We start from the raw sequence: 14230 nt of genomic DNA on the forward strand, positions 1-14230 counted from the left end.
CAGTTGGTGGTTTGGTTGATGGGTTATCCATTTAAATATTTTTTTAATTTCTTTTACTATTTTATTAGTTGTTATAACACTATTTTTTTTATAAATTAAATGTGACTAGTTCAACAATATTCAAATAAAAGATTCAAAACATTACGGGCATATATATTGCAATTAAACATAAATATTTAAACAAATAATAATCGTCCAAATATTTAGGCTATGTTTTAAAAGTAAAATAGTTCAAATTAGATAATTATGTTAGATTTATTGCTTTTACGATTTTGGTCAATATTAGACAATTTAATAAATGTGATATAAAATAAAAATTTGAAATTAAAAATATTAAACATTTTAATTAAAATTAATAAATAATAAATTAATAAATAAAGTTGGTTGGCCGATATTACCCGACTAACCAACTTTTTAGCATATTAGAAACCATTATCGACCCAACTATACATGGGTTGGTTGATATTATCGACCCAACTTAAATGGGTCGGTTGATGGTTGATTATCCCTCACAAATTATGGGTCGAAAATGGGTTGGTTGGTGGTTAAAACCGACCCATGCACAGCCCTAGATACGGCTACAAATATTCGAGATTTTACATACATTAAAATCAAATTATTAACGGTAAAGTACAGCCACACCCTTGAGGTAAGGTCAAATTATGAAAAAATCTCTCACGTTTGGGAAATTACAACCAACCCCCTTAAATGTGAATGTTCTTACACGTCCACACTTATGGTATCAAATTCAACAGAAAATTCTAGATTCGTGGAATATTCTCTAGTTTGTAGTCGTTTTGTGCAAAAATGCGTTTTTGATGCACCACAATCTGGTATATATAAGCTAAAAAACACATCTTATATTCCTCTTATTTTAAAATGTGGATCTCGAATGGGGTAAACTGGGTACAAACTGGAAAATATTCCACATAATTTAAAAGCTCCCACTAAATTTGACACTGCAAAGGTGAATGTGTAAGAAAATTCATAGTTGATAGGTGGTTGTAATTACCCAAACATGAGGGATTTTTTCATAATTTAACCTTATTTCAGGGGTGGCACGTAATTTACCCAATAATTAAAGCTCAAATAATTAGCTTAAAGCCCAATAGTTAATTGGGCCATGAGACAAAAAAAATGGCCTTTTTCCGAAAGTTTGCCCTCTTCCTTCTGATACCGATTTTCGAGCGCTGAAAATTAACCAAAAAATAATTAAGAAATAATGACGGAGGAGCAGCAGCGGGGTAAGAAGAGAAAAAGGGGGCGCCGTCACAAAGGGAATGATGAATCTTCTTCTGTTGCCGCCGCCGCCGCAGCATCTTCATCTGCAATTAAGAGTGGCTCAAAATCCTCAGCATCTTTCATGGACAAAGTACGAGCAAATTTATTTAATTAACTTTTTGCCCTAGTATGAAAATTAGGTTCATTTTGTTGATTGTATTTTAATTTTTATATAAAAATAAATTGTTATGAGCAGATGAAAGCTAGATTATCGGGAGGTCACTTCCGCATGCTCAACGAGAAGCTCTATACCTGCAGGTATAATTACAATTCATTCTTTCCTCCAATCCTTTTTATTTATTAATTATTATTAATTTATGCTTTCATTTACAAGGTATAATTATCAATTGTGTTTATTTATGCTATGATATTTTTGTAAAGATTCTTTTTTTTTTTTTTTGTTTGTTTGTTTACACAGTGGAGATGAGGCCTTGAAGTATTTTAACGAGAATCCGTCATTGTTCGATTTGGTACGTCCTTTTTTCGATCTTGTGTTAGTTCGTTTTAGCTGACTATTGAGTAAATCCTATGTAACGAATTACAAAGCTAGATTATTATTTAGTGTATGAATGTAGCCGAATTGGTGTGTAGTTCCATCATCGAAAGAAGTTGTCTTGAATTTTGTACGGACAAAACGTGTAAGAACACAATAGAGGCCGTATATAGTTATAAGAATTTCTTGTTATCCATTTTTTTTTTCGTATTCTACTAAACGAGTTCGACTTATATTCACTTTTATCTTACCAGTATCATTCAGGGTACCAAGTGCAAATGTCGGGTTGGCCTGAGCAGCCGAATGATATTATCATAAAATGGATAAAAGGTCGCAGCCCTTCTTTAGTTGTTGCTGATTTCGGTTGTGGTAAGAATCTTTCAGGCATTGTATGAATAAATCAATAAATAAATACCACTCTCTGCATAATTATGTTGAAATTAATTTTTTTTTTCTAAATTTTATTCAGGGGATGCGCGGCTTGCTAAAAGTGTGAAGAATAAAGTTTTCTCGTTTGATCTTGTCTCGAATAATCCTTCTGTAGTTGCATGTGATATGTCGAAAGTACGTCTCCTCTTATTCTCTCTGCTCTTGAAATTCGTAACTAGAAGGCCAAATAAAAAAATAATATATAGTTATATAAATAAATAATTAATTCTACTATTGTCTGTAAAATGCAGACGCCCCTCGTTTCCTCCTCGGTGGATGTGGCTGTCTTTTGCCTTTCACTAATGGGGACAAACTTCCCCAGTTATCTTCAGGAAGCAAATCGGGTTCTTAAGCCTAAGTATGTATTTCATATTTTGTCTGAATATTTTTAAAGCTAAAAAATAAATTGTTTATTTTACGATTTTGTAATTAATGAAAAAAAATTTATTTGCAGTGGGTGGCTTTTAATAGCGGAAGTGAAAAGCAGGCTCGATCCAACGACTGGAGGAGCAGACCCGAATGACTTTGTGAAAGCCATATGCGAACTAGGGTTTATCGCAAAATCGAAGGTTCTATACATTTTATTCGCTATTTCATCGTTGGAATTGCGGTCGCCTTTATATATTACATTACTAAATGGTTTCTTGTTCTTACAGGACTTCTCGAATAAAATGTTTATACTCTTCTACTTTCAGAAAAAGGTTCGTTTGATGCTATTTATTACACCGTCTATACTTTCCGAGTATTGCTAAAAGAAGATTGTAATTAAAAAGATCTTTTGTTTACTCTATGCAGGAGAAACAGAAATCGAAAAACATTAAGTGGCCTGAGTTGAAACCTTGTATATACAAGCGCCGCTAGGCGGTGGAATCAGAATTTTCGCCTTGTAATACTACTTAGTGTAGAAAGTACGTAAAAGGACGCCATATCGAGATCTTTGTGTACTTTGTATCGATTTTCTCTCTCAATTCATGTTTTTTGAATAATTTATTTTTTTGCGGGAATGTTACATTAATGTAAGATCTATAGACAGTTCTTACCAAGCTAGTTGTATTACAAGTTAATTTGTCCACTGCTCTTATCTATACAATCGCACGAGTTTCTTCGATGGAAACCAGAATGAATATTCACAAATTCTCGTCAGAGGGTCTGTGATTTAGCCATTGGTTGGAAAGATTGCTGTTTAATAAGCATCCTATACAAATCTCTTACAATCTTAAATCCAGACAAGTGTAGGACGATGACAGGAACAAAGAAGCCGACAATTCCAAGGCATCCTGCTATTGATGCAGTCACGAGTGCTTTCATCAAATGGTGCCTATGATAAAAAAAGATCGATGCTAAAATAAAATTAAAAATTAAAAAAAATGGTATAAAGAATTATATTTAATACGAAAAGAGCAGACCTTGAGAGGAAGGTTGAAGAAGACAACAGCTGGCACATCAATTTGTAAGTAGCAGATGTGGCGAGGCTCGAAATAACGCAGCAAAATAATAGCAGCGTAGTAGGATAGAAGATATCAGCATAATTTGCTATTCCTGAGACACGTTTATTAACATAATAATTAATGGCTGCACGTTTATATTTCATGGGATGTTTCGTAAGGATTTTCTTTTTTTCTTTTTTTTTTTTTGTACCTGGAAGTTTTCTCTTGAGGAGATGGAATAAAATGAAAGTGGATGCAGCAGCTGTAAACGATGTCGAAAGTGCCTGAATAAATGGATATTTATATCATTATAGAATTAAAACTTTTTTCCATTTAATCTTTCGATGGAGCAGATATGAAAACGTTACCAGTCCCTTTGCTCCGAGGTTAAATCTGGAAACTGAAAGCCAATCCAAAAGGGCGTTTAAAGCAACGGCACCTGCGCTGACTAGGAAAGGTCCCTTACCATCTCCGAGGGCGTAAAAAGCTGCAACTAGTAAGTCTTTAGTGATGAAGAAAGGTGCACCAAGAGAATCTGCGTGAATTAGCCTGTGTTACTGAAAGATTTATAGAAAATAGCCTTGTGTGTGTGTGTGTGTGTGTGTGTGTGTGTGTGTGAGAGAGAGAGAGAGAGAGAGAGAGAGAGAGAGAGAGAGAGAGAGTTATTTTTATACGCACAAGCAAGGAAGAGATCAGATACTAGAGCGCTAGCTGAAGAATCGAATGCAAAACGTTGGAACAAGACATGGATAATTGGCTCTGCTAAGACACGCATAACAGAAAAAATAGGCAAGAGAAGCACCTGCATCATAGGAAAACATATACAAATTATCAAGTTATTTCTTACTTTTGCATGTTTGTTAGTGAAACTTCATTTTAATATATTACCAAGGATCCCAAAATTTTATATGCTTTTAATCCAACATGTGGCGGAAGTGGTGACAAAGTTTCTAAACGTAATTATGTCGACAATGTAGAGTTAAACATTGTCAATAACCTACCATGCTAAGGAGCAGTGCTCTTTCTAAATTGTCCACTAAGCGATCCCATGATGATGTCTGCCATAGTTAAATAAATCATTAATAGAAACAAAAACGAAGAAAATCGAACAGAAAGTATATATGTTATAGGAAGAAAGGTGAATATACCTTCACCTGTTTGGAGAAGGTAGCCACAAGGGGCAGTACTATGATGCTTGAAAGAGCACCCAATGGTGCCATTACCATAAGATATGCATCTGAAAAATGCATTCAATAATGTACCATAACAATACGGCTATCGACTATATATATATATATATATATATATATATATATATATATATATATATATATATATATATATATATATATATATATATATATATACATATATATATATATATATATATACACACACACACACACACACACACACACACACACACACACACACACATAGGTCAGCATGAAAGCTCACATGAAAGACCGGCAGCAGCACCGGGAATGAGAGAAGCGAAACAGAGGTCAGTGAATGATGCAATTTGAGCCAATCCTGAACTTACAGTTGCTGGGAGCAATAATGAAAAGAACTGCACCCGAAAAAAAATGAGCGGAGTTAGCGGGAACCATTGATTGGCATTGTGTTAACAGTATGATTAACCTATGGCCGTAGATTTTGAGCATTTACCTCACGAACCTCTCCACTTTTCACAACATTACTGAATGAATCTGGAAAAATAGAAGACCATTCTGTTCTGAGCAGTATGACCTGATATTGAAGTATGACAAAACCAACAGAATAATAAATCAGAAAAAAATTGAAACTGTTCGTTATAGCATAATTAGCTTCATATCACAATGAAGAAATACTTCAAGAAATACTGATTGAGCAAGGTAGACCTGGATGATCCACTGGAGGAATAATCCAAGCGACACTGCAACTGCTAAAATCTTTCCACCTATACAGCGAAGTAGAAACCATACGAGCGGGATTATTGACAATTATTGAAGGAGGTAGTGAACATTTTCCTAACTCACCGGTAGAAGGAGCATTTAACCTTCTGCTAAAAATGTGAATGAGACACTGCAGTATTTTGTAATACTATTAGAATCTTATATAAAAAATAAAAAATAAAAAGATATGGATATTGCGAGCAAGAAAAAGCTAGAGAGAGAAACGATGCAATGTGAACAATATGAATTGGGATTCACTTACACCAACAATCAGGAGTGAGCTGGAAAAAGCAGGGCTAATGGAAGGGAGAGCATTATTTCCTTCTGCACTGATAGCCCAGGGGGTGGGGTTTCATTAGACAGTGGACAACTTGATGCTCGACAAAATTAATGAGGAAAGAACATACCTCATGTATCCAAAGCCAAGCCCAACAGGACCTGCAAGAACTATGCATGGTGCCATTATCTTCAGCTGATCACGAAACAACAGAAAACAATTATTAATAGGAAAAAGTAGAAAAAAAGAAAATCATTTTCGTAAAATACTTCCAGAAAATAGGTATACACTGAGCTGCTGAGGAGATGGTTGTTAAGTTGACTAGTTATACAAGACATCTGAAGACCATTACCAGCATTTACTAGAGGTAGGTATATCAGCAACGGAATTAAACGAAAACTTAAATGCATACGAAAATGGCAAGGTTTTAAGCTAAGACTAACTTATGTACTTTTCGCTTAAAATGGAATATAAAATGTCTAGAAATATATACATAACTCTTGAGGCAATTATCAAATCCTTAGATGACCAGCACAACCTACCTGATCCATAGCCATTTCTCGTATTATTTTTCCTTCCACCAAGATCCATAATCTGTGAAGTCAGCGAGTAATATGTATATTTATCATTGTCCAAGAATTAACTAAATCTGTATTTAACTCTCCTTCATATTATAATCAATTTCTTACCCAGGTGCATAAATACGTAGTATGAGTTCCGGAAAGATATAAACAAGAGCACCTGCAACACCTCCTATCTGCATGGCACCACTAACTATCATGAACTGGGTTATGAGCTCAATAAAAACAAATAACAAAAAGGTGGATCGACAGTACGCATACCAGAAACAAGATGGTTGTCAGATGTAGAAATAGCTTCTTTCCTCGCTCCTTCGGGAGTTTACTGATAAATTTTATTCATAAATGCCAAAACAGAGAACTAAAATAGAATATACATATATGGTAAGTCCAATGATTCAAGAACCAAAAAGATGTGAATAATGAGCAGATTATTACACGTACAAAAACATATACAAAATGCATAATCAGCATCACTAAGGATGATGCATTACCTTAAAGTTGTAGCCATGATAATGTGGATAGGACCATTTACACCTGCACGAGACATATAACCAGCCACAAATTAGTTGGTGCAAAGTAAATATGTAACGGTGATGTCACTTGATATAAACATTGAACTTCAACCTGTCTACGCAAATAATACCGAACTGCAGTCAACTGTCCACTATCATGCATCCCAAAACATATGTAAATCTATATTACATCCTTTGTAATGAGTCAACATATTACAATACTTAGTCAAATCATTAGAAATTATCAATGAAGAAGGACTAACCTCCAAGAAGCGATGACGAGAAACCAGGCAAAACCCAAGCATACCTGAAAATATAACCACCAAAATTCAAATCAAACAGAATGTTCTTTCAACTATACTTCTCGACGGAAATATATCAACAGCCCATGAGGTAATTAGTGAAAATTCAGAGTACTTGAAAGCCGAGACAACCGGACCAACACCAAAAACTGAAGCCATCGTAACTTCTCTAAGTAAACCCTGCACCCATCCAGACAATGAAATTAATTAATTCCAATAATACATAGACATCACTCATCAGTAACCCCAAATTAAGAAGAAGAAAAATTGCAGAAGAATCACCAAAATTTTGCTAGTTAGAGTAGCCACACCAACCCATGTAGCAGCGCTAGCTGAATTACCGCCTGTATCATAACTGAAATTTATTAATTAATATCTAAACAGAACGCATCTATTAATTTAGGGGAAATTTATAAAATGAAAGCTAGGGCTGTAGAAATACGAACATTTGGGTGCTGCAATTTTTCTGAGCGGTGAATCATCTTCGCACGGCGAATCAAACTGATTTTCCGTACAAAATGCGATCTGAATTCCTCTCAATCGGCCGCGAAATGGTTTCGCCGGTGCGTACCGGAAAATTGGGGGTGGGAAAATCTGCAACGGCGGATTATGGAGAGGATAATTAATGGGAGAATGAACATTGAATAATGCAATTCGCGCACTAATCATTTCTGCACAACAAAAAAAATTAAAATTTGATGAATTCTTAATCGCCACCGGAGATTTGAGTGAAATTTTCGAACGAGCGAATCGGAACGTTCGGCGGCGTCGTTTTTATACCCCGTTGGCGCCAAAAACAAATTGCGGGTGCGCCAAAATGAATTAACCGAGGCTGCCGGCGGAGATTAACACGTGGCTAATCTCAATTAAGACAAATTTTGTTATAATTGTCTCGATATATAAATTAATTTGAATTAATTTCGGATTTTGGCTGTATCACTCTTTCCTTTGCAAGAAATTACAAGGACCTAATTATAAAAGATAAAAATGTTGTTTGCATCAAAGTATTTTATACAAAAAATAAAGTGTAAATTACATCTAACCCCTGAGGTATGCTAAAATAACTTTAATGTCCATGTGGTATTGGTAATTACAGACACACCCCTGAAACAATTACCAAACCAAGATTTCATGTCCCGGAGGCCGATATGCACTATATTTATTTCCCGCGGGGCCGTTAATGCTACCGTGGACAAAAGAAATTAAAAATCTTATATAAAATAGTAAAGATTTAAGAAGTGTTATGAGAGCTATGTCACCACCTACATCTATGTTGTCTTCCCGCTGTCTGGAACTAATGGTCCGTTAGAATAAGTTATCCAATGCATTATTTTCGTTAGGGTTTCTAACAATGTTTCAGGGAGTGATTGTCATTATCGATACTGCAGGGACCTTAAAATTATTTTAGCATACCTCAGAAGTGTATTGGATCTCACTGGAGGAGTTTGGGCTTTTTCTACTTCGGGCCCAATTACATCATATTTGTTGTGAAAGATTTAGCCCAATAGGCCCAAGGGTTAAATAGTCATCATATTTATCATATATATAAATATATATAGATATGTGATTTCACCGACATAAATAATGATTTTTTTTAATATATTTTATATGATTTAATGAAATGAGATGACCACAGAAACTTCAATTCAACCCCTATGTTTGACCATTTCACTTGGAAATTTTTGTGAGTTATTGAAAAACAATTCACCGACTGCTTTTTCATCTCATAACTTTCACTATTTCAATATATTAATAGTTTAAAATATAATTTAAAAATAAAAAAATAAAATAAATCTATTTATATATAATTTGAAAAACAGATATGGCATTTAAATAAAATAAAAAATAAATAAAAAAGTGGTCAGCCTCACGGGCTGATATTTTCTATTTTTCACCACCGACGCATAAAAACATCCCTGTTTTCATGTCAATTTTTCTGACCCTTAAAATGGAAAATCCCTATTCATACTAAGACTTTATTTATTTTCTAAGATGAAATTAGTTAATTTAATATTATAATCGACTACACAATTTATGAATTAATCAAAATAATATTTATTAGACTAAATTAATTAAATCAAATCTGAGGTCCAATTATTAACTAGGGCCCAGGTTCTGGTGCCATAACTAGTATTTTTTACGCAGAAAGCACTAATTTCTCCCAATTAGAAAAGATTATCGAAGAATTATTTCGGTTCTTGAATAGTTATTGCAAGTTCGAGAATCATCTTGAGGTGATTCGAGTCAACTTATTGTTCGACCGCATCAGAAGTCGTTATAGTTTGTCGCTTAATTATATTCTCTTGAACCATAAGATAATATAGACAATAATTGTCAATGTTTTTTATATTAATATTTCTTGTAAGATGATTAATTGTTGAAAAACATGGACAATGACATAAGAATTTTGCTATTGTTTTATTAAGTAGGTTTGTTGAATACAAACTTCATATTCACAACAAACATATATATATATATATATATATATATATATACAACTCCTTAAATAAAATTTTGGATTGGTACGCTCCATTTATAGAAATATCATAATTAAAAAAAAAAAAAAAAAAGAATATTGCAGTAAGTAAAAAAATTAAATAACTTAGATGAATTAAATTTTAAATAATTAAGCCGCTACCGTACTACGACACCCAATTGACATAGACACTATACAGTAGTACACAATCTTGGATTTATTTATTATATACTCTAATCATTTTTGCTATGTCCACACCTTGACACCCCCACACGTGTGGAGTGTCCATGTGAATTATTACTGATTTATTTATCGTTAATTTTCTTATATATTAAGACATTTAAAATATCGATTTCATTATAAATTAAAGTTTTCATGGGATCAAAAATTTGGTTTAATTAATAATTAAATATACCCCCATTGAGTATAAATAAATATTACTTACAAATGGATCAATCATGAAATAATTGAACAAAAAATAAATAAATATGCAAATTAATGTTATAAATAAATCAAAGAAACAGAAACTGGTGGGTTTGTGGCATTGTCTCCTTCACAAGTATCCATCTCCATGTGCAAGTTTAATAATTTCAATTTTTATAATAAATATAATTAAAATAAAAATGTAATAAATATTTCAACGGGGGGCATCTAGTGAAATTCCAATTTTGCCCCCCACTGTCTCCCACCATTGGCTTCTTACGTTTGTTGAATTAAATAATTAAAAATAATAAAACAAAAAAGACAATAATAAAAAAAAAGTCCCCCCACACTGTTTCTCTGACAGACTCAATTCCATCCGCGGCTTTATCTCTCTCTCTCTTTCTTTCTCTCTCTGCAGATCAAAGAGAAAAGCTTTCAGATAAACTCTCCCCCACTTGATCTTACAATCCGCCATTCTTACAGTTTTTTTTTTCTTTTCTGCTGTTTCATTGCAACCTTTGATTTTGTTATTGTTCAGTTAGGATATATTTATATGGTGGGAATCTCTTAAAGAATATGTCGGTTGCATTTCTTTTTTTAGCTTCAGACACCAGAAAGATTAAATTTTTTTGAAGTCCAAGTGATCTGTGTGTGTGTGTGTGTGTGTGTGGGTTTTGATGGGGAAAGGTAGACAGTGACAAAAACAGAAAAAAAGATGAATATATATAATTAAACATAGGTAGTCTTGATGTGGGTTTTGCTAGAAATGTTTTAGCAAGTCATAAAGTTTTGATCTTGGTGATGATGTTTTCATTAAATTAATGTCGGTGCTTGTTTAGAGAGAGAAAGAGAGAGTTTTTAGAGAGAGAAACAAAAAAAAAATGGGATCTGGAAATGGGTTTTACCCGGAAGAAGAGTTTAGTTTGGACCCCAAATGGTTGGTGGATCCGAAGCTTCTTTTTGTCGGGCCTAAGATTGGTGAAGGCGCCCATGCCAAAGTGTACGAGGGAAAGTAAGTTGACTTTTTATTTTTTCTTGTCTGAATCTTGATCTTTAACTATGAAGTTTTAGCACTAATTGAGCTCATTATTTGATTTTTTTTTTTATTTTTTGAATTCCTAATAGTAATGTATGAATTGAAATTGTCCATGATTTGAGAATGAGATTCCTTTATGTTTCTGCAATTTCAGTTAGCAATTTGTTCTTACGAAAAACGGGGACGTAATTTTCGCCGATCTAGTTGCGTTTAAAATGAATATGTCATTAGTGAGTAGAAGTTGCCAATTTTGCCATAACCGAAAAGTAGTCGAATTATTCGAATGGCGATAAAGTTTTAATTTCAATTTTTCGCCTTTCGTGAATTGCCCGTTTATTCAGATACAGAAACCAGAATGTAGCTATCAAGATCGTTCATCGGGGAGACACGCCGGAAGAGATTACCAAGAGAGAGGGCAGATTCGGCAGAGAAGTTGCGATGTTATCCAGAGTCCAACACAAGAACTTAGTTAAGGTTGTCTATATATATATATATAGATATATAACTATGTACATATATATATATCGTAAGATGTTTGTTTGTTAAGGATGTCGTAGTGGTGACCCGTGTTTTGTGTCTCGTTTTTCCAGTTCATCGGAGCTTGTAAAGAACCTGTAATGGTGATAGTAACGGAGCTTCTACTCGGTGGGACATTGAGAAAGTACTTGCTGAATTTACGACCTAGGTGCCTCGATATGCGAGTCGCTATTGGATTTGCTCTCGATATTGCTCGTGGAATGGAATGCTTGCACTCGCATGGCATCATTCATCGTGATTTGAAACCTGGTGAGTAATAATTTTGCTACTCGTCATCGTTTGGTGCGTAACATAAGCCGTGATTGATTAAATAATTAGGTCGTAAATTGATGTTCGATTGCCTTCTCGGGGATCGTGTATAAGATAAGATATTGCCATATCTTATCTTATCTTGGCAACCAAACGAGGCCGAAGCATATATATATATAGTTGTCATGAATTTGAGGCATTGTAATAACTCTTGCTAATAAATCAAGAACTCGTTTCGGGATAATTGTTGGTTTGTGCGCACGTATTTAGAAAACTAATACGTAAACGTGGATTTAGGGATAAATATTTTGTGTATGACTAAAATACCCTTCTCGTTAATTTTTTGGTTGCAGAAAACTTGCTATTGACAGCAGATCATAAAACAATCAAACTTGCGGATTTCGGTTTGGCAAGAGAAGAGTCGTTGACAGAGATGATGACAGCCGAAACCGGAACTTATCGTTGGATGGCTCCAGAGGTATGGTATATTCCATCCGATTATTCTTCGTGCTTTTATCTATTTTTTCATTTCTGAAAATATCTTCCCTTTTTATTTATTTTTTCTCTGCTGTTCGGTATACAGCTCTACAGTACAGTGACACTTAGACACGGAGAAAAGAAGCACTACAACCACAAAGTGGATGCCTACAGTTTCGCCATCGTGCTTTGGGAGCTCATACATAATAAGTTACCCTTCGAAGGCATGTCGAATCTGCAAGCCGCCTATGCTGCTGCTTTTAAAGTAAATTACCTTTTTACCCCTCTAATATTCGCAAATATTTCCCCTCTGAATTTAATCCAGCTGAAATTTATGCTTCGAATAATTGATATAATGACGGGGGCCGTGACCCCCTTGTTATATAAAATCTTATGTGTTATTTTTTTTTTTTTTTTTTAATTTTCAGAATACAAGGCCGAGTGCGGAAGATCTCCCGCAAGATCTAGCTTCGATAGTGACATCATGCTGGAAAGAGGATCCGAACACACGTCCGAATTTCAGTCAAATAATACACATGCTCCTTAATTATCTATCCACCATATCACCGCCAGAGCCAGCTATACCCGCTCGTATATTCACGTCGGAAAATGCCATATTCCCACCGGAATCTCCCGGAACCAGCTCTTTGATGGCCAAGAGGGACGACAACTGTGAAACGCCCAAAACGCCCCTCGAGAACAAGCCTAGGGGCTTTTTCTTTTGCTTTAACCACTGCTACTAAATTATATAATAATAATAATAATTATTATTATTATTAGACAATATTATCTGGTAATAACTGTGGTTTTGATCTGACTAATCAAGTGCAAGAGCTTGTAGAATTATGGAGTCTTGGGTTGCTGTGATGTATTATTATATATATGATATATATATATATATAGTTGTATAAAAAAATAATAATAAGGTCCATCCAAAGGCCTTTTACTCCATTGATTATGTTTAGTATTTTCATCTATTGATAATAAACTTTTATTATGGTCTTTTTTATCGTCTAAACTTTTCATGTAACGGGGGCACGAATCGACATATATTTTGTTGGCGCCGGATTTGTAGCGAAGAAAGTGTGGATAGAGGAGCTGCGTGAAGAAAGAAATCAGATGTTCGAGTTGTGTATAAGACTGACATATGATTTAAACAACTGATATATTAATGTGCACTGTAAATCTGAATTACTTGTGTATGAATTACATTAATTTCTTATGTTATTTTATTATGTTTTTAGTAGTTATAATTTACGCTACTAATTTGTTACAATTAAATAAAATTGATTTATTTAGGCATATAAATCAACATATACTAGTATGTTTTATAGTTTTACTATCTAATTACATTCATGGTAGGACTTATATCATTAACATTTGATTTGATATATATATTTTAATTATTTAAAAAAAGTCACATTGTAAAATTAATTTATTTTTATCATAAGAAAATAATGAATCATTTTTTTTTAGAGGAAAATTCCAATGGCCCATGAAAATAATGATTTTTTTTTTTTCAATTTATGAAAACTAGCATTTTTCCTCATGCGATGCACGGAAATATATTTAAATAGTAAAATAAAATTAATCAATTTAATACATAATAAAAAAATATAGTACTATATAGTAAAATTTAATAATGTAGTATTATTCATATTTTATGTAACATTAGTTTTTTTAAATCTTACATATTAAGATTTATAATCCAAATAAATAGACTAAGATTTAACATATCGAATTTCTAGCTTTATCTCTTAAGATTTGAGATGTATTGATGAAAATAGGAGATTAAT

At 33.6% G+C, this 14230-nt stretch overlaps 3 protein-coding genes across 9 annotated transcripts; 2 read left to right on the top strand and 1 right to left on the bottom strand.

Annotated features, from left to right (window-relative positions):
• The first annotated feature begins 1147 nt into the window (after positions 1 to 1147).
• On the top strand, positions 1148 to 3246 carry LOC105961014 (S-adenosyl-L-methionine-dependent methyltransferases superfamily protein). 2 transcript variants are annotated; one of them, XM_012985244.2, is made up of 9 exons: positions 1148 to 1372; positions 1478 to 1539; positions 1700 to 1751; positions 2029 to 2143; positions 2244 to 2338; positions 2455 to 2561; positions 2658 to 2772; positions 2860 to 2904; positions 2999 to 3246. In XM_012985244.2, exons 1-9 carry the CDS (start codon positions 1223 to 1225, stop codon positions 3062 to 3064), a joined length of 807 nt encoding a protein of 268 aa, XP_012840698.2. In that variant the 5' UTR covers positions 1148 to 1222; the 3' UTR covers positions 3065 to 3246. The 2 variants fall into 2 exon arrangements, with proteins under 2 accessions (XP_012840698.2, XP_088681394.1); XM_088825268.1 differs by having other exon boundaries at positions 2658 to 2904.
• Positions 3149 to 8028, bottom strand: LOC105961012 (uncharacterized). Of its 6 annotated transcripts, XM_088825267.1 has the most exons (22): positions 7683 to 7830; positions 7519 to 7580; positions 7352 to 7416; positions 7198 to 7241; positions 7047 to 7115; positions 6914 to 6956; positions 6684 to 6744; positions 6531 to 6598; positions 6384 to 6435; positions 5972 to 6036; positions 5827 to 5893; positions 5649 to 5694; positions 5511 to 5569; positions 5299 to 5379; positions 5089 to 5200; positions 4779 to 4867; positions 4632 to 4688; positions 4309 to 4432; positions 3999 to 4165; positions 3842 to 3914; positions 3610 to 3742; positions 3149 to 3521 (listed from the first exon to the last, which is right to left on the bottom strand). In XM_088825267.1, exons 6-22 carry the CDS (start codon positions 6928 to 6930, stop codon positions 3344 to 3346), a joined length of 1449 nt encoding a protein of 482 aa, XP_088681393.1. In that variant the 5' UTR covers positions 6931 to 6956; positions 7047 to 7115; positions 7198 to 7241; positions 7352 to 7416; positions 7519 to 7580; positions 7683 to 7830; the 3' UTR covers positions 3149 to 3343. The 6 variants fall into 6 exon arrangements, with proteins under 6 accessions (XP_088681393.1, XP_088681392.1, XP_088681391.1 ...); XM_088825266.1 differs by lacking the exon at positions 7047 to 7115 and having other exon boundaries at positions 4785 to 4867; positions 7519 to 7591; positions 7683 to 8028; XM_088825265.1 differs by lacking the exon at positions 7047 to 7115 and having other exon boundaries at positions 7519 to 7591; positions 7683 to 8028.
• A 2475-nt stretch (positions 8029 to 10503) lies between these two features.
• On the top strand, positions 10504 to 13438 carry LOC105961015 (serine/threonine-protein kinase STY13). Its single transcript, XM_012985245.2, has 6 exons — positions 10504 to 11147; positions 11513 to 11645; positions 11762 to 11957; positions 12311 to 12435; positions 12541 to 12699; positions 12863 to 13438. The coding sequence occupies exons 1-6, from the start codon at positions 11017 to 11019 to the stop codon at positions 13175 to 13177; spliced, it is 1059 nt and encodes a 352-aa protein (XP_012840699.1). The 5' UTR covers positions 10504 to 11016; the 3' UTR covers positions 13178 to 13438.
• Positions 13439 to 14230: the final 792 nt, after the last annotated feature.

The sequence above is a fragment of the Erythranthe guttata genome, chromosome 11, assembly GCF_056151865.1.
Source record: "Erythranthe guttata isolate IM_541 chromosome 11, IM_541, whole genome shotgun sequence".
In the NCBI taxonomy this organism is placed as follows: Eukaryota; Viridiplantae; Streptophyta; class Magnoliopsida; order Lamiales; family Phrymaceae; genus Erythranthe; species Erythranthe guttata.

What these genes read in the sequence shown, in the direction of transcription:
- LOC105961014 (XM_088825268.1), top strand. Translation starts at nt 1,223, where the DNA reads ATGACGGAGGAGCAGCAGCGGGGTAAGAAGAGAAAAAGGGGGCGCCGT. An exon ending in TTGCATGTGATATGTCGAAA is followed by an intron (nt 2,339 to 2,454) that starts GTACGTCTCCTC and finishes TGTAAAATGCAG; the next exon opens with ACGCCCCTCGTTTCCTCCTC. An exon ending in TCTTCTACTTTCAGAAAAAG is followed by an intron (nt 2,905 to 2,998) that starts GTTCGTTTGATG and finishes TACTCTATGCAG; the next exon opens with GAGAAACAGAAATCGAAAAA.
- LOC105961012 (XM_088825263.1), bottom strand. Translation starts at nt 7,905, where the DNA reads ATGATTAGTGCGCGAATTGCATTATTCAATGTTCATTCTCCCATTAAT. An exon ending in ATCATGGCTACAACTTTAAG is followed by an intron (nt 6,745 to 6,913) that starts GTAATGCATCAT and finishes AAAATTTATCAG; the next exon opens with TAAACTCCCGAAGGAGCGAG. An exon ending in TCTTCAACCTTCCTCTCAAG is followed by an intron (nt 3,522 to 3,609) that starts GTCTGCTCTTTT and finishes TTTTTATCATAG; the next exon opens with GCACCATTTGATGAAAGCAC.
- LOC105961015 (XM_012985245.2), top strand. Translation starts at nt 11,017, where the DNA reads ATGGGATCTGGAAATGGGTTTTACCCGGAAGAAGAGTTTAGTTTGGAC. An exon ending in TCATCGTGATTTGAAACCTG is followed by an intron (nt 11,958 to 12,310) that starts GTGAGTAATAAT and finishes TTTTGGTTGCAG; the next exon opens with AAAACTTGCTATTGACAGCA. An exon ending in ATCGTTGGATGGCTCCAGAG is followed by an intron (nt 12,436 to 12,540) that starts GTATGGTATATT and finishes TTCGGTATACAG; the next exon opens with CTCTACAGTACAGTGACACT.